We start from the raw sequence: 26,792 nt of genomic DNA, 5'->3' as shown, positions 1-26,792 counted from the left end.
GGGAGAGGGAAGGAGGGCGGGAGAGAGGGGGAGAGGCAGAGAGGGAGGGAAACCAAGACCAGAGAGAGAGAGTGTGAGTGTGAGTGTGAGTGTGTGTGTATATTTGCTATGGCAGATACAGAAAATGAACATCAGGTGTCTAGAAAATGTAAGATACATGAAAGGAGAGGACCTCCTGGAATTGACCCTGTCTTCCTACTTGTGTGATGTATTGCCAGGAAGCCCTCTTGGCCCTGGAAGCAACTCACCGAAGGCAGGAAGCTGGCCTAGCTTCTCCTCCACTCTCGTCTCCATCTGCACTCGGGCCTGTCTCTAACTCACAGGCAAGACTCTGAGAACGGAGTTACTCACCCTCTCCACTAGACCAAATTCTCCGTCTCTTCATTTTCTCTGCGTGCTGAAAGCTGGGCAAGGATTAAGGAAGAGTGAAGAAGAACTGATGCCTTTAAACGATGGTGATGATGATAAAGAAGAACATTGAATATACCACGGGCTACCAGAAGAATGAACAAAGCGAGGATGGTGAGACCTTGGCTCCCGTATTTTGGATATGTTATCAGGAGGGGACAGTCCCAAGAGAAGGACACCAAACTTCATAAAGCACAGAGTCAGCCAAAAGGTGGAAGATGCTTGATGAGATGGATTGACAACAATGAGCTCAAACAAAGCAACAACAATGAGGCTGGTGCAGGGCTGGTACACTTTCATCCTATTAGATAGGGGGTCACAGGAATCAGAACAGACTCGAAGGCACATAATGATAGTAGCACAGATTGCATTTCCTGTGGGCAGAGGCTGGAAACCTCAATGAAGAGTCGATCAGCGCCCACCTTCTGCTAGATGCCTGCTCTTGTCCACCACTCCCCTGGCTTCTCAAGGCTGCATTTAGATATGTTCTTCCCAAGAAGCAGCAGAAGAGCTTTCCACAGGTCAGTAAGCACCACAGCTCTGCCTTACCACACACTGATGTACAGGATTTTAATGAGAATTTAATCCATAATTTATTCAACAAGTTGAATTATCCACAGCTCTGGGGGAAGTGATCTGCCTTGCCTCAATGCCAAATGAACTTTCAGAGACTGCACCTATTTTTCTAAGAAGGAAAGGAAGTCTCTCGATTCTCATTTGCTCACTGAACAATAATGTCATCTCTGGTGGCAAATTCCGTAAGGAGTTGTGCTGCTGACCCAAAGGCTTGGCGTCTCTGGGGGTTCGAATCCACCAGCAGCTCCGAGAGAGAAAGAGGAGTTGTCTTTACTCCCATGTGATTTACAGCTTCCTGAAAATCCACTGCAAAGTCAATGAGTTGGTGGCAATAACTTTGAGATATTTTATGGCTGGTTTTGCTTGTTTGGGTTTTGGGGTTTTTTTAACATCATAGAAGATGGGTCGGCTCCTGCAGCCCACATGCCAGCACAGTCTATGTGGACAGAGAGCCTGCCCAGCAGCTCCACGGGCCTGTTAGGAAACAGCTTTATTTATTCCAAAGGCTGCCTTGGCCTCCCGCCCATGCTGTGGAAAATATTCAGCCAAAAGTAGAATGCGAACCACCTCCCAAGTCACCTTCAAAGTTTTTATTCTCACCTTTGGAGTTTAGAGGTTCTGAATGTGGGCCGAGACACAGAAAAATGAAAAAGAAGAGGAAAAGGAAGCACTGCCATTTCTTTTCATTCATTCATTCATTCTTCATTCATTCATTCTTCATTCATAAATCTGGACCCTGAGTCTTTCTGATGGAGCAGGTACCATCCGGGAGCTGGGGGAGAGGAAAAGAGCCACGCCTGCCTTGTGAGCTCTGTGTCCGTGCAGACGGAAGGTGCTCAGAGCAGTGGGTGAGGTCACTGTAGACCACTGTGTGCTTGTTCTGTGCACTCTCAGGCCAGAGTAAAGACTCCCAGGCCTAATGCTATGAATGCTTCTGCAGAGTTCTGATCCACAGAGGCACCATCTGACTTGGACTGTACAAACCCCTCTCTGGCTACAATGTAGAAGAGAGCAAATGATAGGAAGGCAAGAATGGAGAAAGATAGTCACTGAAAGCCAGCCCAGAGAGGACAGTAGTCTAGGCATGGAGGGTAAAGGACAAGCTGGGACGGTTGGTCATTCAGAGCCCATGGGTCTTGGCATGGTAGCAGTGATGTTGGGACTGTGTTTCTTTATTGTCTTGATCCTACTCAGTAATGAAGTCTTTTAAATTACTTTCTATGTATCAGAAAGTTGGACAATGAACAAATATCACAGAAGAATTGTTGCCATTGAATTGTGGTGTTGGAGAAGAACACTGGATACCCGAGGGACTGCCAAAAGAACAAACAAGTCTATTTTGGAGGAAGTGCCACAAAGACGCTCCTTAGAGGAAGGGATGGTGACACTTTGTCACACATACTTCGGGCATGTTGTCAGGAAGATCCAGTCCTTGGAAAAGGTAGAGGGTCAGAGAAAGAGGGACAAACAACAAACGCTGGTGAGGCTGTGGAGAAACTGGAACCCTTATTGACTGCTGGTGGGAGTGTAAAATGGTGTAACCACTATGGAAGGCAGTATGGCAATTTCTCAAAAAGTTGGAAATAGAGATACCATTTGACTTAGCAATCGCACTACTGGGAATATACACTAAAAAACCCAGAACTGCCACCCAAACATATATATGCACACCCATGTTTATTGCTGTGTTGTTCACAATAGCAAGAGATGGAAACAATCCAAATGCCCATCAACAAGTGAATGGATAGAGAAGCTGTGGTATATTCACACAATGGAATACTACGCTGCATTGAAAAACAAGGAACTCATCATATACAAAATGGTTGGCCCAGGTGGACATTATGCTGAGTGAAATATCTCAGTCACAAAAGGACAAATACTGCATAATGCCACTGTTATAAAATAGGACTAACATGGGGGTTGAGGGGAACTAAGACAAGAGGGGATAAATAATGAACACTGCCTTGAAATAGATCGGGGAAGAACTGTCTAAAGGAAATACACGATTAGGTATTATTTGTATGACAACAGTCCAGAATAAGGGAAGCAAAGTGGACTGGGAGCAGGGGAGAGGGAAGAAATTTTGCAACAATCTTTTTTGAAAGAATGTTTTTAAAGAGAAAAGCAAACTGGGGAGGGGATCAGAAGGAAAATGTGCAACAATGAATGAATGGAAATCCAAGTTTTTGTAAACGTCTGTTAAAATATCAATAATAAAGACAATAACGTTTAAAAAAAAGAGAGAGAGAAAAAAAGAGGAAAACCTTCAACAAGATAGAGTAACACAGTGGCTACCACAGTGGGCTTGCACATATCAGAGGCAGTGGGGAGGAGACAGGGGAGGGCAAGGTTACGATCTGTTGTTCCGAGGGTCACTATGAGTCACAGGCAACTTGATGGCAACTGGCAACAAGAAGAACAACAGTCAGTAATGTGGCCTCGGAGAGCACTCCCCCTACCCTTTATGACGGTCACAATGGCTCTTGTTAAGCACATGGTAAGAGCAGGTTTTTTTGCCTCTTTGATGTCTGAAATGGCCATGCATCTTGCTCTGTCCAGTGTCATGAATGAAGTCACATGTGTGATTTGTAATTCCAGGTACAGGACTAAAAGCACTATCTGATCTGCCGCTGTCATTTACTGCAGCTGCAGCAATCCTGAACCAAGATCTGCATCATGAAGGAGCCTCCAGCACTAAAGCCCTAACTGTCCCCACAGAGCAGAGCATCAGCCAACCCATGGTGAACGTGGAGATTGAGCAAAAGTGCGTGTTTGTTGGCTCAGCCACCAAGATCTTGGAGTTACTTGTTACCTCAGCTTAACCAGACCTATCCTGACTACTACAAGTCTGACATAATATCTACAAGTTAAGGTACTAATATATGACTTCTGTGGGTGGGTGCTGTTGAGTTGATTCTGGCTCCAAGTGACCTCCTGATGTGACAGAGCAGAAGTGCTCTGTTGGGTTTCCTAGGTCGTAACCTTTATGGGAGCAAATATTATATTTCTCCTATGGAAGAGCCCATGGGCTCACACGAACTCACCTTTTACTAGCAGCCAAGTGCTTAATCATTGTACCACCAGAGCTCCTAATTGAACCAAAACAACGGAATAATTTTCACATAATGGACTGATAAGCACATGAGCTAATTTTATATGGTCCATGAGCCAGGGAGGTCTCTCCAGCAATCACTGAGTATTCTGTGTATTAACAGTTACACGCATGCAAGGAGGTCGAGAGGTGCAATTGCTAAGTGTTCAGTGCTAACTGAGAAAAGCCAACTGATGGTTCAAATCCACCAGAGGCTCCACGGAGAAAAAGTCAGGCTATCTGCTTCTGTAAACATCACAGCTGTAGGAAACCCTATGGGGCAGGTCTGTGCTGTTCGATAGGCCCCCTGGGAGTTAGAAATGGCTCAACAGCGCATGACCCCCTGCCCCCAACAAACACTGTTTACTGAGGCAGTCAGAAGAAATAATTTACACAGACAAATACCATTTCAAACTGTGGTTGACTTAACACTCACATTTTTATCCTGCACTGTCATTGTAGAGACAAATCTAAAAATTTAGACTCATCAGTTGCCAGTAGGTCAACTCTAACTCCTGGTAACCCATGTGAGTTAGAGCAGAGCTGTGCTCCACACTGTTTCCAATAGCTTTCTCTTGAAAAATAGATCACCAGGCCCTTCTGAGGCACATCGAGGCGGAATTGAACCTCCAATCTTTTGGTTAGTAGCCAGGCACGTTAACCAATTTGTACTCAGAGACTCCACAAATTAAGGCTAGATAAACACTCATCTAACGAACAGAAAAAGATTTTATCAATTGACTATATTTTGAACAGTGGCCAGATCTGGGGATTCTAAGGTAAATCACTGAATGATCCTGGCTTCGTGTAATAAGGCATAAATTATATAATCACCCTAAAGATATGTTCTTTTGATTGCACTCCGAATGGTCCTAATGGTCCATGTCACTTGTCAAGTGACCCGACTGAAGAAAACATTCTGAGGTGGTTGATTTTTCTGGGTGGATTTACAATCAAAGCTGGCTAGGAATTTTGCCCTCAAGGTAGCAAGCAGGTATCCTGTACTATAAGGCCCAATACAGGCTCATCTCTGACTGGCGGTCATCATTAGCCTCTACCGAGCGTGGAGGGTCTTGGCTTCTGACTCCATTTGCCCTTGAAAGTCAGAAAGTTCCCTCAGATCTGTCCTGGGCAGCTGTCAAAGTGTAAGGGAAGTAGATATATCTTAGTCAGCCGAAAGTGAGGGGAAGGAGGAAATCTCAGAACTCTCACTGCCCTGCCAGGCCTTTAAAAGTTAAAGAGCAGACAGGCTAGCAGGAGCAGATGTGAGCTGCCAGGTTCCACAGTCACAGGGGGAGACTGTACAGAGCAGGATGGTGCTTCCGGTTACAGACCATCACTAGGCCAGCTCGCCAAGATGACATCTGTTAATTCTCAGTGTGTTCATTTGCAGGTAGGCATAGAAGGTTAAAGAATGGTTCGTCAAAGAAATCATGACCTAAGTCCAAGAACCTGTGAGTACTTCACTGTGCACAGCCAAAGACACGATTAAATTCAGGATCTTGAGATGGAGAAATGATTGTGGATTCCCCAAATGGACTCTATATAATCACAAGGTCCTTGTAAGAGAGAAGAAAGAGAGTAAGAGAGTCAGAGGAGATGGGACAATGGAAGCTGGAATGAAATGATCATTGGCTTTGAAGATAAAAGACAGCCGTGAGAATGTATGAAGCCTCCAGAAGCCGCAAAGACAAGGAAATGCCTTCTCTTCTAAAGCTTCCTGAGGGAATCCTTGTCCTCACTTTGAACTCCCCACCTTCAAAACTGTACGAGAATAAATTTATGGTATTTTAAGTCACTAAATTCATTGTCATTTGTTATAGCAGTAGCAGGAAACTAATACACAATGGGAGTCATTTCACGATCTGAAAACCCCCAGCTTAGCCTTGTGTTGTATCAGCTCCCCTCAGCAAACTGGTGACAGGTCAAGGTCAAGAGGAAAGGAGTGTGAAGGGAAGGCCACTTCAGAACAACATTTTCTCCAATCACATATCTCGATGGGAGGTCCCGAGCTCATGACATAATCTACAATGAATTACACTAGTGATCACTTTCCTACATCTTATCGTTAATAGTAGGTATAATACTGCAATACATAATTTGCTGATGTTAACTGGCAGATAGATGTCCAATGCTATGATTTATAAAGATAATGATTTATTAATGATAATGGCAGTAATAATGAAACCTATTAAAAAAGTAGTCTATAAATCTGGGATTATCTGTATGTTGTTTAAGCAGATTTTTATAAGTGATATTTTAAGTCATTCTGGTTAGATACCCAGATTTTTAAGAAGCCTAGAAGTTATTAGGATAAAGTAATTAAGTTAAAATAATTTTACGGCATTCTTTTACTTGTCAATGTATATAAATGCTGCATTTTACAAAGTCTACCATGCTTAACGATGGGATAAAATCCATCTTTCTTTAACACAAAAGTGAATGACAGATCTATTCTAAGCCTATGACAAACCTGCTTTGTAATGGCTTAAATTAAAGCCCCGCAGAACTTGATGTGAGAAGATTTCTAATCTGGTTTCAACACAAGAGAACTATGAACAAGTAGATGTAACTAAGGGTCAACATTAACTGTCAGCAGTAGTAATTCCCACCGTGCAAGTCCCTGATGGTGGAGGGGTGGGGTGTAGACTGATGGGAACTCTCTCTGGTTTTGGAAAATAAAGATAAAGGGCTTTTGACGGAAGTGCTTCTGCAGGGAAGAAACCTGGAAATTCAGCTCAAGGAAAGCTGTTTGTGGTGACCACCCCACCCTCTATCCGGGGACTCTGGTAAACCGAGACTGCTGGGCTCTGCCCTGGCTTATTAGTGGGATTCAAGAATGCACATTTCTTTCCTTCTGTGTTTCTTCTTTTTATAAGTGGTGGGGAGCATCCAACTAAACATTACAGATTTGGTGAATAGCATACACTGATTGCAAAAATTTTAAAAGGAACAAAAGAATATAGCTAAAAGGAAGTGATGTGTAACATGTCACACTGCTAACCCTGAAGCCAGGAGTTCAAATTCCCTCGGTGCTCTGAGGGGAAAGACGGCAGTCTCCTCCTGTAAAGATTTACGGCCTCGGAAGCCTCAAGGAGTCACTATGGGTTAGAACCAACATGACCGCGGAGGTTTTATTCGCATTTGAAGTTTTCTAATTATTACCATGCTTCAGGCACATTAATAAGCTCAGCTTTAAAACTTGTTATTTTTCAGTAGGGAAATTTCATCTTAATTTTTAATCATTGACAGCATACTATAGTTGTATCTTTTATATATCTATATCTATATATCTGTGTGTGTCTCTCTGTGGGGGTGGTATTAGGTGGCAACAAGTCGATTCTGACTCCTAATCCCACCAATGCAGAGCAGAATTGCTCGATAGGTTTGCCTTTAAAATCTTTTTTTAAGAACATGTGTTTCTAACATGCTAGGAGATGATACTGATGCTGCTGGTTCTCAGCCTTCACTGTGAGACGCACCCACAGTAGAGGGATCCCTTTTAATACAACCTCCAACTATCCACTTGTCCTGAGAAATGCCACGACTTGACCTCACCTGACTGAACTGTCTCTATTTCATGTACTGAAATTGTCAAAGTCTTGTGCTTTCTAGCTGACTTTAAGCCAGTGCTTCTCCACCCTGGCTGCATATTAGCATCACCCAGGGAGCTTGTAAAGGCAATGCTCAGGCCTCAGTCTGGACCAATGAGCTAAGTCCTTTGGGGTTCAGGGCCTAGAGCCAAGAATTCTCAATATCCACAGGATGTCATATGCAGCACAGAGGGACGACTGTTGCTGTAAGCAAATACCAACAAGTGAAAGCTGGCAATGCCCCAAGACCCTCACTGGACCCAGACTAAGGCCTATCTCCTTCAGTACCCTGCCAGACGACAACCTCAGAGTGCCTGGGGCATGAGGGGGGACACTAACCAAGGAGCAAGGGTGATACCTTCTTGTGCCAGGGTTCCTGAGTGGACATATAGCTTGAATTATATCCTCCCCAAATATGAGCTGAGTTTGACCTCTATGGAAGTGGTTTTAGTCCCATTTGGGAATGGGTAGTCTGTTATTTTAATGGACAAGACTGTTACTGTTACGTGCCTTTGAGTCATGACTCATAAGACCCTATGAACAATGGCTCTGAATCTTGCCCTGTAAACCAACCTCACTGTCTCTGACACACGTGCCCCATTGCCACAGTCACGGTGTTAATCCATCTTGTCTACGGTCTTCCTCTCCTTTGCTGACTCCCTACCCTTCCAAGCACGATGTCCTTCTCCAGGACTGGTCTCTCTTGGCAACACACCCAAAGTACAAGAGATGGAGCTTTGAAATCCTTGCCACATATTTTGAGATATCAAAACTCAAATTCCTTGCCCTCAAGTTAGAACTGACTCATAGCTGATCCTTCGTTGAGTTTCAGCGGCTCTGAATCGCCTGAGAGACTGCTCGTTTTTCTCCCTCAGAGACAATGTTGGGTTCTAACAACCAGAGAGGTGTGGCCTTGGGTTCAGCAGTGCAACTCCCTACAGACAAGGCCACCAGAGTGCCCCTTTGAAATATAAAAGAGATGAAACAAGCAAATAGTAGAGAGGGAAGAAAAGAGGTATCAATCCATAAACATGGCACAGAAGAGACGAGGACCTTCCTAAATAACGGAGAGCATTCCCCTAGATCAGGCATCCTGAAGTCAGACTTCAAGCCTCTGAAACTGTGACAAATAAGCAGAAAGGTCTTGTTTGTTAAAGCCACACACATGTAGTATTTCTGCTATAGCAGCAGCACCTAAGCATAGAAACAAACCACAACGTTTTGAATGATTACGGTTCACAAGGGAAGTACCTCTCTAATCAGATACAAGGAATTCTGCAAAATACTCTAACTTGGGAAATAACCTAATATTCCCAGCCTATACAAAACCAAGATGGCTATAGATGAAAAGTAAAGGGGATAAAAGCCAAACAGTACATCCAGAGTGAGTTTTCCTAACTACATCCTACAGATCAAATGCAGCTGTCCCGATCCTGTGAGTGAGGTGTCCCTAGGCACAGGCTCATCTCACCACAGAAATGAGGAGTCCAAGGGAGCTCTGGTGGCCTAGTGGCAAGAAGCTGCACTGCAATCCCAGAGGTGCGCAGTTCAAATCCACCAGATGTTCTGCTGGAGAAGGAGGGACAATCTCCTCCGGTACCAGTCAGATCCAATTTGACAGTACATCATCATCATCATCATCATCATAAATGAGGAGTCCCAGCAGAATGGGGATGGCCTGCCGAGCCCAAAACACACACTCATTGGTCCTTCATAGAAAACATCTGCCAACCTTTGCCCCGGAGAATCACAAGCAAACCATAATGCAAATGTCTTTGGGTGGTAGAACTACGAGTAACTATTTTCTTTTTTTCTACTTTTTTCTTCTTGTTGTTTTTGTGTGCCACCAAGTCAGAATTGACCCAAAGTTGACCCTCCAGTGGGCTTTCAGAGGCAGTAAACTGCATGGGAAAAGACTGTCTAACCTTCTTCTACAGAGCAGCTGGTGGATCTGAACTGTGTCCTTTGGGATTGCAGCCTCTTACCACTAGACCATCAGAGTTCCCTTTTCTCTTAGACTACCCACAACTTTCAGCATTTTGCTGGAGTAATAAACTGAAAAGGAATAAACAGTGTGTCCCGATTATCAGCACAAACAAGAAGGCATCTGCGCCTTTCTGGGCATAGTACCTTGTTTCCAATGGCCTTCTTGGGTGGGAAGTTGTAGGCCCTCACTTGAGGATACTTGTTCTGTAGCTTGTGGTGCAAACTTCTGAATTCCGTATAGCGCCGATAGACATTCCATTCGTCATCCTTTATCCGGATGTAGACCTGTCCAGAAAGCAAAGAGAGAGAGCATAAACTTCTCTTAAAACACTCATCACACGGTATAATTACTGTGTGCCTTCATGAAGTCGACTGTGTGAGACCAAACAGTCAACAACTACTTTAAAATAAAGATAAGAAGGTAAGGAGCAGGGAAACTAGATTAATGGAGACAGAGCAGGAGAATATTCACACATTGTAAGGAATGAAGCCAATGTCATTGGACAAGTCATGTAGAAACTGCTGGATGGGGAAATGAAACTGCTATGTAAACTTTCTCCAAAAGCACAATGAAATATTATTAAGGTAATGTTTAAGAAAAAAGAAAACCAAGCCGTTACAAAGGGGCAAGATGTTGGCAACACTCCACCAATGCAAATCTGCTCCATGAAAGCAAGGAGCTTGGCATGGTCTGTACCCAACACGAAGAGCTGTGGCTACTGACTGGACAGACAGACATGTGAAAGAATGACACCAACAGTTGGCCAAGATGCTATATATTCCTTTTCCTGCTTTCAGTAGACAGACATGTGAAAGAATGACACCAACAGTCGGCCAAGATGCTATATATTCCTTTTCCTGCTTTCAGTAGAGATTAAAGGTAAACTAACCTCAGAGATGCATTTTAGTAATTTTTCACATAAATATATTAAACCAATAATACATTGTTAGCAATCATGCTCACCCATGAAAACCACCCAACACCCAAACACAGGCACTGTGTATTAGAACTCAAGTAATAAGGTGATTTCCAGGGCATCTCACAATATTCTTGTGAACAGGATAAAGTAATGAAGATTTTTGCCAAAGAATTTTGGCTAACAGATAATTAGATGGAAAAAACAGAAGACCAATCAAGTTTTTAGAAGCACCTAGGCTGAGAAGGACAGGAAATACACTGGATAGCAGATATCACATGAAATCCATTGGCCTGAGGGATGAGTCTAACCCAATGTGGAGAAGTTTGAAAAGAGCAATGTCAGCTTCCACAGTAAAGGTAAGATGAGGGAATTTATGACACATTGGTGGTCTTTGCAACAAAGACTTAAGAGTTTTTGTATAGTTAAGAAAACGGAATTGTAGGACAGCCATGGAAAAAGCTTGTGTGACTCAGATCTCATGAAAAGGTATCTGGTGTCTCCAGATTGAAGGCATCTGAAGATAGCTAAATTACCAAGCTATCTAGAACAAGGCAAGGCATCTGGTTGGTAATGGAGAACTGGGACTGTGGGCTTTCCTGGTCTCTACAATCTCTCAGTTATGAAGACTCAGTAGCACAAAATGGGAGAGAATAAGGAGCTTGAGTGTAGTATATTAGGACACTCTTTGATTATCTCGCAGTGACAGCACCACTCACCTCTGGACCAATTGGTAGCATCATAATAGATGGAGAAAAGATTGAAATTGTCAACTATTTTCTTTTTCTTGAAGCCACAATCAATACCTTTGGTACCAGCAGTCAGGATACTGGGCAAAGATGCTGTCAGGAACCTCTACAAATTACTGAAGAGCAAGAATATAAATCTGAAAACTAAGGTGCACCTGATTCAGTCCATGGTCTTTTCTGTCACTTGCTGTATATATGGAAAGCTTAACAATGAGTAAAGATGACAGAAGAAGAATTGATGCCCTTGAGCAATGGTGTTGGAGAAGAGTACTAAATGTCCCATGGACTGCCAAAAGAACAAACAGTATGTCTTTAAAAAGTGTAGTCAGAGTATTCCTTGGAGACAAGGATAACATAGCTTTGTCTCACACACCTTGAGCATGTGGTTAGGAGAGGAGAAGGACATCATGTATAAAAGGTGGAAGGTCAGCAAAGGAGAGGAAGACCCTCAACAAGACGGACTGACAGTGGCTACAGAAATGGGCTCAAGTGTGTCAGAGATGATGAGGATGGCGCAGAACAGAACCGGTCTGTTGTTTAGATTTGTCGTTCATAGGGTTACTATGACTTGTACTTGACTTGAAGGCACCTAACAGCAATGACAGTGACAGCACATGCTACCTGCCTAAGCAGGATCCACGTCCCACCAATATCCCTAGGGATATTGTTCTCACTCATAAAATCAAATAAATCTTATAGCTTTAGGTATCCCTTGCAGAGAATTATTGATGAGATATAAGCCACAATCACTGTTTGAGGCTTTTAACAGAGAATTAGAGAGATCTGATATAGCCATTAAGTGCCTTTTTGCTCTTCTCCCTTCCTTTTTCTTTCTTTCTCAAACACAGATGTGATGACTGGAGCTCCAGCAGCCACTCTGTGATCATGAGGTGATGCTTTCATGCTAAGTTGCTTTTCAACTCAAACAGAGAAGTTGAATCACTGTGGCAGAGATAATATAATCTGCAAAACCTTAAATATTTACTGTGTAGTCCTTTGGGGGGGTAGGGGGGAGAAATTGCCATAATCCTTGATCTAGGTATTCAGGGGATCCATGTTACTGCTAGTTCCCACTGACATGTTGGAGACCCATTGTGGAGAGGGTCATGCTTTTCAAATATCACTGGCCCCAGAGCTGGCTGCACTGACCACCTAGGACCTAGGAATCCATATTGTTCTAAAACTTCCTGGATAATCTGGGGGATAATTCTTCCTGGATAATTCTGGGGGAATCATGGATGGGGAACACAAACTTAGGTGTTAGATGGACACATTATGCAATCTCTCTAGCCACTGTCTGCTTGTTCCTTAAATGAAGCTGATACCCACCCAGATGGTGGAAGGGAGAGTATCCCTGCATGCTTTAGTTATGTCTGGGACCACACAGATCATATGATGAGGCAGAACTCTACCAGGAGGAGGAAAAAGGGGAGGAAGGGTAAGATCTTGGCCTTAAAATGGTACAACTGACTGAACGAATGGTCACATCCTTATAGGATAAACACACGTGGGGTATAAAACATCTTTGTTTTAATCCAGTTGTGGCTCTCATCACACTGAGTGGATGCAACATGTCCCATCAGCTTTTTATAGACCCTGAACCTTCTGGGACACACAAAAGTGATATTGTAAGGAAAAATAAGGAAGCAGAAGACAGGTGAGTGTGCAAAGAATTTCACCAGAACAGCTCCACATTGAGTGCCATCACATGAACAAAACTTAGTGTATCTTTAAACAAAAACCAACAAAACAGCTCCAAAGACTTCAAGATAAAGAGCAATTCTCATTTTCAATCAATGAGCATCAATGTGTGTCTCAAAAAATTCTGTAACATACAGACAAAAACATATATCCCTAATAAGAATGATAAATTTAAATTCTACCTTCCCCCCCTCCATAAAAACCATTTAAGAGGCTGGTTACTATTGCTGCTACTTTAAAAGGGATCACAGAAGAAAATTCCAGGTAGCGTGAGGGGGAAAGTGGACTAGAACTGAAAAATAAAATAAAGGCAGGTTTACATGTCTGATAGAGACTGGTGAGACTCCTGTGACTATGGCCCTTCACCATCCTTTGAACCTGAAACAAGGTTTATTTTTCAGGACAACAACTCCAAATCCGCATCTCTATCTTAGACCTCTGGTAGGAACTTAGGCCCAGACTTGTTAGTCCATAAATAAAAAACCCAAAGCCACCGCCATTGAATAGAGTCTGACTCAGCAACCCCATGGACAGAGAACGGCCTCACAGACTTCCAAGGCTGCAATCTATACAGAAGCAGATTACCCTATCTTTCTGCCACAGAAAGGCTGGTGGGTTTAGAACTAATAACCTTTCAGTTAGTAGCCAAATGCTTCAATCACTGTAGCACCCAGGTGCTGGGGGGAAGATTGAGCTGGGTATGACTCAGAGTGACCCTGCAGAGCACATGAAACTGCTCAGAGTTCCCACAGCTGCCATTTTTATGGAAGTAGATTCATGGCCACAAACCACTCACTTTTGGTTAACACTCAAGTGTTTTCACCGCCATCATCGACCTTGGAAAAGCAACAACCACCACAACCACACAACCCTACAAGACAACAGAGTTTCCCACAGGCCTTCTAAGCTGTAATCTACATGGAAACAGCTCACCACATCCTTCTCCTGTGAGCAGCCGATGGGCTCCGACCTGGTTTTTATGGTTTAACAACCAAGTCCTTAACCACTGCACAACCAGGGGTTCTGTTCCCGGTGCTGAGGGAGAGGATTTGAACCCAGGTCTGCCTGATTCCTAAGGCTCTGCTCCTACTCTCACGGCGGTAACTGAGGCACCGCGGAGCCCAGCAGCACTGCCGGCAGTAAGGGCAACAGCCAGGGCAGGGTCTCCACTTAAGCTCCCTCCCTCTGTGCCCTGTGGACCGACCACATGTCTTCAGAATCATCGCCGAGGTACCAGATGCTCAAAAGGTACCCCCTCATTTATGCTTCTCCCTTTTGGAAACCAAGCGCTGTTACAATCTCCAGATCCCTTTAGCAGTCCACCCTCCACAACCATGCTCCACGTTCGGGAAATGTTTTCTGCAAATTAGGTTGCCCTTGAATTGTACTTAACCAGATTGTGGAATTATTCTATTGAAGCAGTGAAAGGGCTTTTGCTCAAAATCATTCCCTTTTTTTTTTTTTGGTTTAGTTTTGAATCTTTGTTTTTTTTTTTTTACTTTAATGGGCTCCCCCTTCAAATAAAGTCTGACAAGTTCCAATTCCTTCCGCTGGTGCCATAAAGATAATTCCTCAGAGAGATAAAAAAGAGTTGACCTCTTCGGGTAGAACCAAGTTCCCTTCAAAATAAGCAATAAGAAAGCTACTTTAAGTCCAATTTCCTTGACTCAGCCAAAAGGAAAAAAATATCTGTAATCAGGAATCAAGAAGAATTGTCTTTTCTCGGTTTTAAGAGAGAGAGAACCCACAGCAGTCAAGCTGGTTCTGATCCAAAGAAACCCTCTACTGGGATTTTGAGACAGTAAATCTTTTATGAAAAGAGACTACCCATCTTTCACCTTTGAATTCACCAATGGATTCAAACTATCAGCCTTTTTTTTTTTGTTAGTAACCAAATACATTACCCACCATGCTACCAAGGTTCCTTTAAAATACTCTGCTGTTGTTAGGTGATGTTGAGTTGACCATGGCTCATAGGGACCCTACGAACAGCAGACCTGGGCCCTGTCCCATCCTACACCATCCTCACTGTCCCTGATACACTCCAGCGAGCACATTGCTCTAGCCACTGTGCCAATCCATCTCACTGAGGGTCCTCCTGTCTTTCTCTGACCCTCCACGTTTCCAGGCATGATGTCCTTTCCCCCCACTGCCTGGCCTCTCCTAAAAAACACGCCCCAAGTATGTGAGACAGAGTGCCATTATCCTTCCCTTGAGGGAGCACCTTTAAATACTCTAATACGTTGAACTAATGTTAACATTTATTGAGTGCTTAGTGTTTTAAGAGGAAGTTCAAAGGCTGAGATTTTCTTTCGCAGGGAAAAAATACCTGAGAGTTAAGGGAAGGTTGGGGAGGGGGCTCTGTTCTCTTACGAACAGATAACAGAACAAACCTTGAATGCGGTGGTCCTCAGAGGAACATTTTAGTTCTGAAGATTAAGAACAACTTCTGGGGAAGACAGAATAAACCCCTGAAACTACTGCATTTTGATAATATTTAGACCTTAGACTGAAAATATCCCCTGAAATCTTTTTAAAACCAGATGATAGTTTAGCTGAAGTCATAAAAAAGGTCTGTCTTCTACCACAAGCTCTTTTAAGATGTAGGTATATGAGACAAGTCGACAATTGCAACTCAAAAGGTTAGATGAGAAATTTAGGAAGTGATGAGAGAAGGAAGGAGAGAATGGTCATACAACTCAAATAATTAATGTCATTGAATTGTACCTATAGGATCTATTCAATTGGAGTATATGTCTCACTGTAGATATTCTAAACAACAGCAGCAAAAGAGCAGCTACTAGATCATTTCTGGCAGCCATATGGCTGCCTCCTGCCCCTTCCCAGTTAAGAGCTGCTCTCCTCTGAAAGAGATCCATTATGCTGAGCACCATCCCTGTGTTATTCCACCAGAATGTAATCCTCCATGTCTAGACTCTTTGTTCAGTAGTTTGTTAGTTAGATGACCCGTGTTGCTTCGCATAACATTCAGTTGCCCCTTTTCACTGTACTCCATTCTGTGAATGTGCCATCACTTACTTATCTGTTCTGGTGGGATAAACACCTGGGTTATTTCCCATTTGGATTTTCTACTACAAGTCAGGCAACCACCCTATCCACATGTCTGGCCTCTGCACTCATTCAGGTCTCTGGGACTAAAGACTGAACTAAATAGGAAAGGAAAAACCATGGAGCTACTAGAAGAAAACAAAGGAGAACATTTTCGTGACTTATCAGGAGGGTGACTAAAGAGTCTGATTTAGTTAAAATCAAGCCCTAGATTTTTAGAAAGAGAGAGGAAGAGGGAGCGGAAGTGAGAGAGGGAGAGGGAGGAAGGGAAAGAAGGAGGGAAAGAAGAAGGGTGGGAGAGAGAGGGAGAGACAGACAGACACTGACTAAAGAGTCTGATTTAAGTAGGTTAAAATCAAGCCCTAGATTTGGTTGAAGACTGGGTCAAGTATAGGTCCAGCCCTTACTCAGACAAAGAAGTGCTCAATCTTGGGCTCTTCTGAGGCCGCATGAGAGGCCTTTCCACTTGCAGTCCTGGCGATAATATTCCAGCTGACAACTCAGCTGTTTCATCCGTAAGATGGAGCTAACTCCAAGTCTGGGTGGTGGTGAGCGGCTGCACCTCGCCCAGCGCCGAGCAGGCAGTGAGCGATGGCAGCTGTTCACATTGCAACCCCATCACCTTCGCCATCGTCTGCCTTTGTGTACATGAACTACCCTATTACAGAATTAGGGGTAATTATAGGATGTGCAATCACGAAATTAAAGCAGGTAATTACCATGCCTAATTAATTGTCAAATGCTAGGCAGGCAGGGAAACACAAACGTAACGCACAGTCTGTGGGCTGGGCAGTTAAGCAGCCCTTCTGCTTCCAAAAACCCATCAACAGAAATGGCAGAGTTCATGAAGGGACCTTTTTGGGTGGGTTTTCAAGCACGAAACCCAAACCTGGGTGTATCTTCAGGCTTCTAGCTTTGACTGTGCTGCAAGCTGGCCGGAGCATCTAAGCAGCCCTGTCATACAGCACAGAAGTTCCTGGACCAGGACACTACTTTAAAAGGCCCTCATAGAAGGTATTTGGTGGATGCTGGAAACTTGTGCAAAGATCAGACCTTCCAGAGAAGCCTGCTGACATGAATGTTGATAAGCTCACAAAGAAATGCTCCTTTATATATAACTGGTTTGGAGACAAAATACCAGGCTGCTCGGTTCCTTCAGCAGAAATCAAGTGCTTCCGCTCTATTTCCAACTCCATGGAGCTTTGTAATTATCCAAACTCCTGCACCATGAAATTAAACCATTTTTTTCATGTATGTTGGAACAGTCAACGGCTGATGCTAATATTAGCCATGACTAATAATATTAGCCATTGACTAAGGGAGCTCTTCTGGTGGCCTAATGGTAAGAAGCTATGCTGCAATACCAAAGGCACACAGTTTGAATGCACCAGCTACTCTGCAGGAGAAGGATGAATAATCTCCTCTCATGCGATTTATGGCCTCTGAAAAGCTGCTAGAGGGTTAGCTACAAGCCAGTCCTGACCTGACAGTACACAACAACAACTGGGTGTCATGGGGAATTCCAGTGGCCTCGACTGTAGGGAGTTGTGCGGTTAACCTAAAGGTGGTGTCTTTCTGGCATTTTGAATTCACCGTGACTCCAAGGGAGAAAGATGGACAATCTCCTTTGTTGTGATATATACAGTCTTGGAAACCCACTGGAGGATCAGCCTCGAGTCTAGGCAATCTGTTTGAGACTGTGCATCAGACAGTGGAGAAGACACGTCTGAGTGGTTTCCTCTAAAGTCTTGCTATCTCGTAAACCGTGTGATGGTGACCTCGAGTAACTAAGATGGGTGTCCCTAGGTGCTGGCAATGGTTAGGTGCTCAGCTGTTAGCTTGAAGTTTTGCGTCTACAATGTTGTCTTGAAAAGAAAGGATTCATGATCCACACCCTCAAAATCAGCAGGAGAACCCTACAGAACACATTTCTCCTCGGACGTGCACGGGGCCCTCACGAATTGAGGAAGCCTTGAATCCTTGAACTAGGATTCATCTTTGGGCTTATGTTACTGTTAAGGACAGGAGAGCTGCCTTTACCTAACAGAGCCTATATACCTTTGCAAAACCCCATACACTCCCTGGGAACTTGACTCCCAACACCTCCCAATATTCTGTAATTGGCTTAAGCTCTAACAGCCTTTAACATTTGGTGGTTGCTAACCTTCCCATGAGATAAAATATTGTTCCCTATAAATTAGCTTCTTGAAAACCTTAAGTAAAAGCAGTCCCAACCAGTCTGGAGAATGCTTGGAAACACTACTCACACCTGAGAGCCCACCATCCCAAGCAGGAAGCCAAGCTAGATAAGTGGAACCAGAAGACCCTGCTACACAATGCACACATGGGCACCATGCCATAATAAGTGAGGGCATGCATCCCAGAAGCCTCTGCACCAACCCCATCTTTAGAAGTTGAGAGTGCATAACTCTGAAGGGCCAGATACGCCCTCCTTAAGTTCCAAAGAGGGACAATGCTGAGTCTCACTATCTGATCGACCACTTAGCTTCTCATTTTGCCTTGCACAAAATCCTAAACCACCCATCTTCATGACATTTTGCTGCATGGAATGCCTAGCGATTCTGCAGTGAGTCGACCGGCCAGCTTTTTTCCTTAAAAAAAAAAAAAAAAGGCGACTTCTCACTTTTCAATTCCTCCTTCTTTCTCTAGAGGCAAGAAGCTAAGCTGAGTTAACCTGACATATTATCCCAGAAGCCCATGCTGTGCCTTCTCTATCTTAGAGAAAAAACAAGCACAGCCGATGATCTTTATGAGGGACTGTTATACCCAAACCAGTCGGATGACATTTGGGTAACAGAAATTCTTTTAAAAATGGCTTTGGTTTCCTAATTCATTTTGCTCCCTTAATAGCCAAGGAATGAAATGATTTGTGTTTTGGTTCATGGCCTGCATTAATGTATCCTAAGAAAACTTTGCTTTTAATGAAATGGCTTCATGTGTTATTAACTATAAGTGTCTTCATTGCCTGAACAAAATGCCTGAATTACTGTATGGCCATGCTGATGGACTGATATTATTGCAGACAAATGCTGAGAAGAAGATGAATAACTTAGCCCAAGAAAAAAACAACAACACAACCCGAGTTTTCAGTTGGCTGGGTTATGTAAATGAGCCCGGCTAGTGAGAGAGGAAATGCATTATTTACTAAGAATTCCCAGCACAGTCACATACCTTTGAAAGACTAAGGATGGAGAAAGAGTGGGTTGGAAATGGGCGAGACTGAGTCCAGCCTCTGGTCCACCTGGGCCAGTGACTGTGCCTCACAGGCGTGGCTGGCCCTCAGCAAGGGGCCATGGAAGACACACTCAGATACCAGCTCCTGCCCAAACCCTGCTATAGCTGGACATTTGACACTAACCTCAGTGTCTTGGAAAGTAGCTTCCCCAGCCTCACCTTGAGAGTAACGTGCCCACAGATTTTACATTTTCTGGTTTTCAGAAGTGATGAGAAGTGGGTGCTGGGTTCACATGTGTGCTCTTGAGACCCTGCTCCAGTCTGTTTTTGCCTTCTCCCAGCCCTCCAGCTCCCAACCAGAAGGGTTTGCTCCGTCTGTGGGTAGCCAGAATGACCCTTCTGGATCAAGCTCAAGGCAAGGCGCTAGGAACATTATGGAAACCAAGCAGGCTCAGGCTCTGTTCCCTTGGAGCTCAGGGTCTGGTGGGAAGGCAACAAGTGTTGCTGTTGTTGTTGAGTACCATAGAGTCGGAATCGACCCAAAGCTGACCCTCTGGTGGGTTTTCAGAGGGAGTTAATCACATGGAAGGAAATTGCCCATCTTTCTCCACCGAGCAGCTGACGGCCTCAAACCTCGTGCCTTCAGGATTGCAGCACAGCTGCTTGCTACTAGGCCACCAGAGCTCCCTGTGTCACAGAGCATCTTTGCCACTAGGCCACCAGAGCAGTTGTTGGTAGGTGCCTCCAAGTCAAAGCAACCCTATGAAGGACAAATCCGAGAGTGCCGACTATCCCCCCAGACTGCCCAAAGAACAAACAGATACATCTTTTAGAAAGTGCAGCCAGAGTGCTCCTTGTAGGAAAAGATGGTGAATCTTCAATTCACACACTTTTAGCATGTTGGTAGGAGGGGCTATTCTTTGGAAAGGGACATTAATCATGGCTGAAAAGATGGAAGGTCAGCAAAAGAGAGGACAGCCCTCAATGAGATGGATTGACACAGGAACTGTGGCAATGAACTCCAGTGTGTCAGAGGTGATGAGGATGACGCAGGGAAGAGAGCAGAGCTTATGCAAATCACCACACCCCTGCAGGAGGCAATATCCACTGAGACAAGAGGAGGAAGGAAAGAGACAAGGTTCTTGCAGCTGTGCTAGGTTTGGGGTTGGAGGCTGGTCACTATATTTGATATGGGGCCAAATTAAAAGGGGGGGGAAAGGAGTTGAAATGAACCAATAACAGGAAGGGAAACCACTCTGGGATAAAGAACAGGGAACCCTGAGGCAAAGAAGACATGGGATGACAAAAGGAAACTTTCTGGAAAGGCGGCCTTGTGGCAGAGAGGAGAGAAAAAAGAGAGAATGTTCTAGAAAGGCTACTTTGTGGCAGAGGGGAGCACAAGACAAGAGAGTATTTTCCAGAAAGGCGACCATTGCAATTATGTGAGCAGAGGACAAGAGAGAAGTTTCTGGAAAGGCAGCTGAGGCTGCCAGGGCAAGGAGAAGATATGAAAGATGTCAATGAAATTCAGGCAGACAGCCATGGTTAAGGTACCCTGGAATAATGACAGGGTGGGGCTGCAGGGCCCTGCCTGTGCCCCTATTCTGTCTGGAATGTTCTTTCTGGGTGGGCTTCTTGATGTTTACTGCCTCATCCCCTCCGGCTTCTGCTCAGTGGTCAATGCTCTTCCCAGCGCCCACCACCTGACACAGCAGACACCTGCCTCTCCACCTGTCCATCCATCTCCACCACAGAGTGAGCTCCATGAAGACAGGGGCCAGCTTGACTCTGTCTACTGCAGTGTCCCCTGCCCCTGGACAAAGGAAGCAGTCAATCCACATTCAGTCAAATAAATTCTAAAGAGAACAAATGGATAGATAGAATGCTCAGGATTGAATAGCTTGTCGACATGCCTCTCTCTTTATTAGTTCTGAGGGTCCCTGTGGTGGTGACACACTATGTGACCGTGCACGTGTACAATGGAGGTGTGTCACCCACACACAGCAGGGGCAGCTCAGGGGCAGTACTGTCACCTACAGTCCGTAGGGCTCAGAGAGCAAAGGTTGCAGAAAATGGAGCTCCCTGCCCCAGTGTAAACCAGTGTTTTAGACACACTTGCACTGAGATTATTTACATGAATGAAGATTCTAAGACAGAACATTGATTTATATTTTAAACACTATGGGTCTGTGACCAGAGCTGTCCATTCAAGTTGATTTTGCGCAGCCTTGAGAGACAGTTACTGGGTGTCCAGCCGTGCTGAAGGGACACAAGGCCTGGCCCCCCATTGTCACACTGGGGTCCTGACAGCAAGCGGAGAAAGTGCTGCACTGTCCCAGCGTGGGCAGCCGAGGGCAGGAGCCTGATATTCTAACCAGGGTCATGTTCAGCAGAAGCGGCAGCATCGGGAACCAGGGAACGTGAGCAGCAGAGGTGGGTCCCTGCGGACACATGACAACCCTGGGGAACTGGGAAGCAGCTGGAGCCGTTCTGAAGGCACAGATTTCCGACCATCAAGCTGCTTGGAGCTCCAAGGCATCGGGAGTGTAACGGGTAACACAACCTCACCCTGCAGTCACCTGGTGCAGCCCGGATACGTGAGCATGCGCACTGCACCCTTCTGGCGTGCGCACCCCCTGACGCTCGCTGGCTCAGAACTAGGTGCTTTACTGGTAGCAGTGAAATCACATGGAGAGCTTTTACTTCTCTGGGGAAATAGAAACATCTCTATGGTGACTACATTGAATCTATATTATTGAAATCCTTGAGAGCAAGACCAAGAAGGATAAAATCAAGATGGTAACAGTGGTGATTTCTGAAAGTGGACAGATTTTTGTTTTATGGTTTTCCAAGGTTGTTTTTGTTGTTATGTGCCATTGCATCACTTATGACTCATAACGACCCCAGGTACAACAGCCCTACAACCTGCTCTATCCTGTGCCAACCTTACTGTCTCTGACACAGCTACCATCATTACCCCAGTCACTGCATCAATCCATCCAAGGTACACAACTTCAATTTCTCTATTTAATGTGCATTTGGTATGAGAAAATGAAATAACAGCTTTTGAGTACACAGGACTTCCGGTCAGCACAATGAAGACAGTGCTTATCCACCCTTCTTCTCTCGAAATAGAACTGCATCAATGCTGAAATGTTAAAATAGATATTGACAGTGTTGAAATGCACGACCACATCCATTTAAATCAAAAGGAGTATTTCTGTCACACAGGAAACCTTAAGAGTGAACATGAGAAGTAGAACAGACCAGGGAACAGGACTCCCAAGGGGCAGTGGGGCCGGGAGAGCAGACAGGCCCTGCCCCTGGCTGAGGACCCCAGCTGGGCTCCCTCTGTGAAGCTGGGCCCAGGGCCATTTGCTGCTATTACCCTACCATCCGCCTCCTGGTGACCCCTCACTTTACAGAGCAGAAAAGTCCCACTGGGCTGGGTACCTTGACTGTAATCTTCACAGAAGCAGAGCATCAGGCTCTCCGTCTGTGATAGTACTGGGTGGGTTTGAACCACCAAATTCTGGTTACTGTTCTTTTGGTCAGGTGCTGTCAAATAGGGTATGACTGAGTGACCCTATGACTCGTAGTGGGTGGGTGGGTGGTTGTTTGTTTGTTTGTTTTGAGAGCCCAGGGTCATGGGGCTCAGAAGGCGGCCACCTGCAAGAGGCAAAGGAGTCAGTGAAGAAGGGGCTCTTCTTTGACCTTCTTCTTGGAGCGCAGATTGTTGGTGTGCTCACACTTCTTCTTGTGGCAATTGAAAGCATGGGGACGCAGGAGAGCATAACACTTGTGACAGAGCATCTTGTGGCCGTTAGGCTTCTGCCACCATGCAGACGCAGCACCAGATGCAGGGTGGACTCCTTCTGGATGTTGTAGTCTGTACGGCCATCCTCCAGCTGTTTGCCCGCAAATATGAGACGCTGCTGGTCAGGAGGGATGCCCTTCCTGTCTTGGATTTTGGCTTTGACATTCTCGATGGTGTCACCACCAGGCTCAACCTCAAGATTGATGGTCTTGCCAGTCAGGGTCTTCACAAAGATCTGCATCTTTGCATCTGCCACTTGCCCGCCGTGTTGAAGAGAAAGAGGGTGACGACAGTGGGTGGTTTTAATAAACAGAAAATTTCTAACAGTTTGTTGTTGCTGTTAAGTGCCACTGAGTAGAGTACAACTCATAGTGACCCTATAAATGAAAGACCCAAACTGTCCTACCCTGTGCCATCCTCACAATCTCTGAAACACTCAAGCGTACTGCTGCAGTAACCATGTCAACCCGCTTGGTTGAGGGTCTTCCTCTCTTTCATCGACCCTCCACTTTCCCAAGTGTGATGCTCCTCTCCAAGAAATAGCCTCTCCTAGTAACATGACCAAAGTACACGAGATGAAGCTTCATCATCTTTGCCTTCAAGGAGCGCTCTGAATGCACCTTCTCCAAGGTGTATCTGTTTGTTCTTTTGGCCGTCCATGGGATATTCTGCACTCTTCTCCAACACCAACAGTTCAAAGGCATCAATTTTTCTCCTGTCATCTTTAGTCACTGTCCAGTTATCACAGTTTAGGAAACTAAGAGCCTGGATTCAAGGAACTGGACCTAAAGCCGGCCTTCTCTTCCTCTTGACTTTGAAGGATGGTGCTTGACTCCCTGGGTTGATCCTCTCATGGCCTGGAATCTCTCTTCCCCACCTCTGCTGACTCACTCACTTCTTTGACCTCCTTTATATTAGTAAAGAGACCGACTCAAGACATCCCTCCACTCATCCTGCCTCACTAACATAACAAAGACAACTCATTCCCAACCAGGATTACCACCTCAGGAGCAGAGGTTAGGATTTACAGGACATAATTTTAGAAGACACAATTCATGACACTCCCTGACCTTGCATAGTTTACCAAGCTATCCACCTGCTTTTTTTTGTTTCCATTTGGCCCCTCTTCCCACCCACCCCCACCATGTGCTTTCTTTTTCCTGTAGAATAAGAACAACTACAACCCCTACCTTTGGGAACGTGGCCAGGGTGAAGGAACAGCACAGGAGGGAGACCCTGGATGAGATGGATTGATACAGTAACTGGGGCGATAGGGGTTGGTGTGTCAGAATTAGTGAGACTGGCTCAGGACAGGGAAGGGTTCAGAGCTGCTGTACATAGGGTCGCTGTGCATCGCAGGTGACTCAACAGCACATAAATACTATGAGAGGTTTGGAAGCAGGAGTGGCATCCACCTCCTAAACAACATGCCTCTCTCTGGAAACTCTTCTGAACTTTGATAAATGTCAACAGTTATAGAGGGGCTTCAGGCCTTTTGTTCACAGGGTTGCTATGAGTTTTGCTCAACTCGAAGGCTATCAACAACAACTAGACGTGTGCTTATTGTTGCTAATTGTGGACAAGCAGAACATGACTCGGCGACCCTATGAACAAAAGACCTGAAGCCTTTTGATAACTGTCATTGGTCAAAGTTCAGAGTTTCCAGAGGCATGCCAATATTTTATTAAGATAGCTATTCCTAGCAAAAGCTATTCCTGCTCTAAAGTTTAGATACCAGTGAGACAGATACAGACAGACAGACAAATAGACAGGATCCCTTGCCCAGGGAAAGAAGTGCTATGGCTATGGGACAAGAGACAAGGAGATAGTAGCCTGGAGTATGTATGCAGGTCATCAAGGAAAGCTTCCTGGAGGAGGTGAGGCTGAGCTAGACCTGGAAGGATGAGTAGGAGGCGGCCATGAAAGAAGTAGAGGGAAGGCAGGAACAGAGCCTTTCAAGGTAAAGCATTGCGAGGAGTTTTCGACTTTGCTTGCTTATACCAAGGTGCTCTGAGGGTGTTATGTGTTGTGCTGTTAACTGAAAGGTCAGGGGTTCAAGTCCACCAGTGGCTCCAAGGGAGAAAGATGAACACCTCTTCCTGTAAAGATTTACAGCCTCAGAAACCCAATGAAGGATTCCTGAGAGTAAACATTTACGCCATAGTATTGAGTTTTGATGATATTAAAGACCTTGCCGAAGAAAATATGCTTAATGAAAGAAAATTAGCAAGAATTTGGCATTGGAAAAAACACTAGACCCAACTCTGAGAAATCCTGACTAAAAGGCTGCTCCCTGACTTAAAAATGGTTTTACGGAGCTCTGGTGGCCCAGTGGAAACACACCGGCTGCCAGCCAAAAGACTGGTGGTTCTAACACACTAGCTGCTCCAAGAGAGGAAGGCAGGCCGACTCCTCCTGTAAAGCTTCACAGCCTTGGCAAGCGGGTTGGGAGGCCACGGTGAGCTGGGACAGACGACAGCAACGGCTTGGGTGTTCTTTCCTGAAGGGAGAGTTTCAAGCTCAGAAGGATTAATTCCAAGCATGCGGCTTCCAAGCTGGGGTTGTGCGAAGGAGCACTATCCCAGGCAGCAGCACCAGATGGGCTGGGGAGGCAACTGTTCAGCGCGGATGGCCATTCCTGTGTCACTTTCTAATGTAATTAAAGATGACACTGCTCACCCTGCTGCTGCTGCTGCTAATTGCCCATTAAGGAATCGTAGCTGCCCTCAGTGTAGAGACTTTGATCCAGGCCAGGCTCTGCTCCATCACCACACTCCATCCTGACTCCACCTCTTCTGAGGCAGCGTCTCCAAGCTTTTCGGGAAGAAGAGCCCTCTCCCAGCAGCTCTCAGGGAATGGGGACATTTCTGGAAGGACATGATCTCAGAGAACCAAGTGTTGGTAGTGCTGCTAGGGGCAACACTAGGCCATTCTGGAAACAGGAAGTCAACTGCCAATCTCTGCGTTCTGCTTCTCTGATGCTTGATTTGACTCTCTCCCTGCAGACCTAACTTCTTTACCTCTTAAGCTCATGATTCAAACGCAGTAACACCCCAGGTCTGGCTCTAGGAACTTCCAGTCTCTTTGGTCCCATTCCTTAAGGCTGCCCCCAGGACAGGGGTCTGCTGATTATGGATGGGACAAACTTACAACCCCAAGCTAAATCTACACTGTATTCTGGTGAATGTGTGGTGACTAACCTTCCCCCCCACCCCCATGTACTCATTCAACGTCATGGCTTGAATTTCCTCAGAAATGTCTCAGCATCGTTATATTGGCTTTATGGAAACCTACTCCCTGTGGAAACACATTTAGTAGGCGTTAGTTTAATAACATGGAACTCTTGTGGTACAACAGTACATTTGGCTGCTAACCAAAAGGTCAGTGGTTCGCACCTACCCGAGACTCTTCAGGAGAAAGATCTGGCAATTTGCTTTGATAAAGATTATAGCCTGGAAACTCCAAGGTGCCCTTCTGCTCAGTCGTGTGGACCCACTGGGAGTTGAAACTGACTGGGTGGCACCTGAGGACGGTTAAATATTGCCAGCAGGAATGGTGCCCAGTCTGGAGCAGTGATGTTACAAGATGCCAACTCAGTCCCAGCTAGGCTCAGGGATGGGGTGGGGGGCAATGCACGGCAGGTGCACCTCCTGATGGGTCTGTGGGTTCTCCCTGTGTTGCTCAGAGCAC

The 26,792-nt window shown here is 45.1% G+C and overlaps 1 protein-coding gene across 1 annotated transcript in view; it reads right to left on the bottom strand.

The window, feature by feature from the left end:
• The window catches only part of SNX29 (sorting nexin 29), a 587,794-nt gene that overhangs the window by 93,272 nt on the left and 467,730 nt on the right, over nt 1-26,792 (bottom strand). Inside the window, exon 18 of the mRNA XM_006894494.1 lies at nt 9,799-9,939. Within this exon, the coding sequence (XP_006894556.1) occupies nt 9,799-9,939 (141 nt within the window). The remainder of the gene's footprint in view (nt 1-9,798; nt 9,940-26,792) is intronic.

The sequence above is a fragment of the Elephantulus edwardii genome, unplaced genomic scaffold, assembly GCF_000299155.1.
Source record: "Elephantulus edwardii isolate Elephantulus edwardi_28Jun2011 unplaced genomic scaffold, EleEdw1.0 scaffold00145, whole genome shotgun sequence".
NCBI lineage: Eukaryota > Metazoa > Chordata > Mammalia > Macroscelidea > Macroscelididae > Elephantulus > Elephantulus edwardii.
The sequence above is the reverse complement of the archived record's forward strand: the minus strand, read 5'-3'. Positions and strand labels throughout refer to the sequence as shown.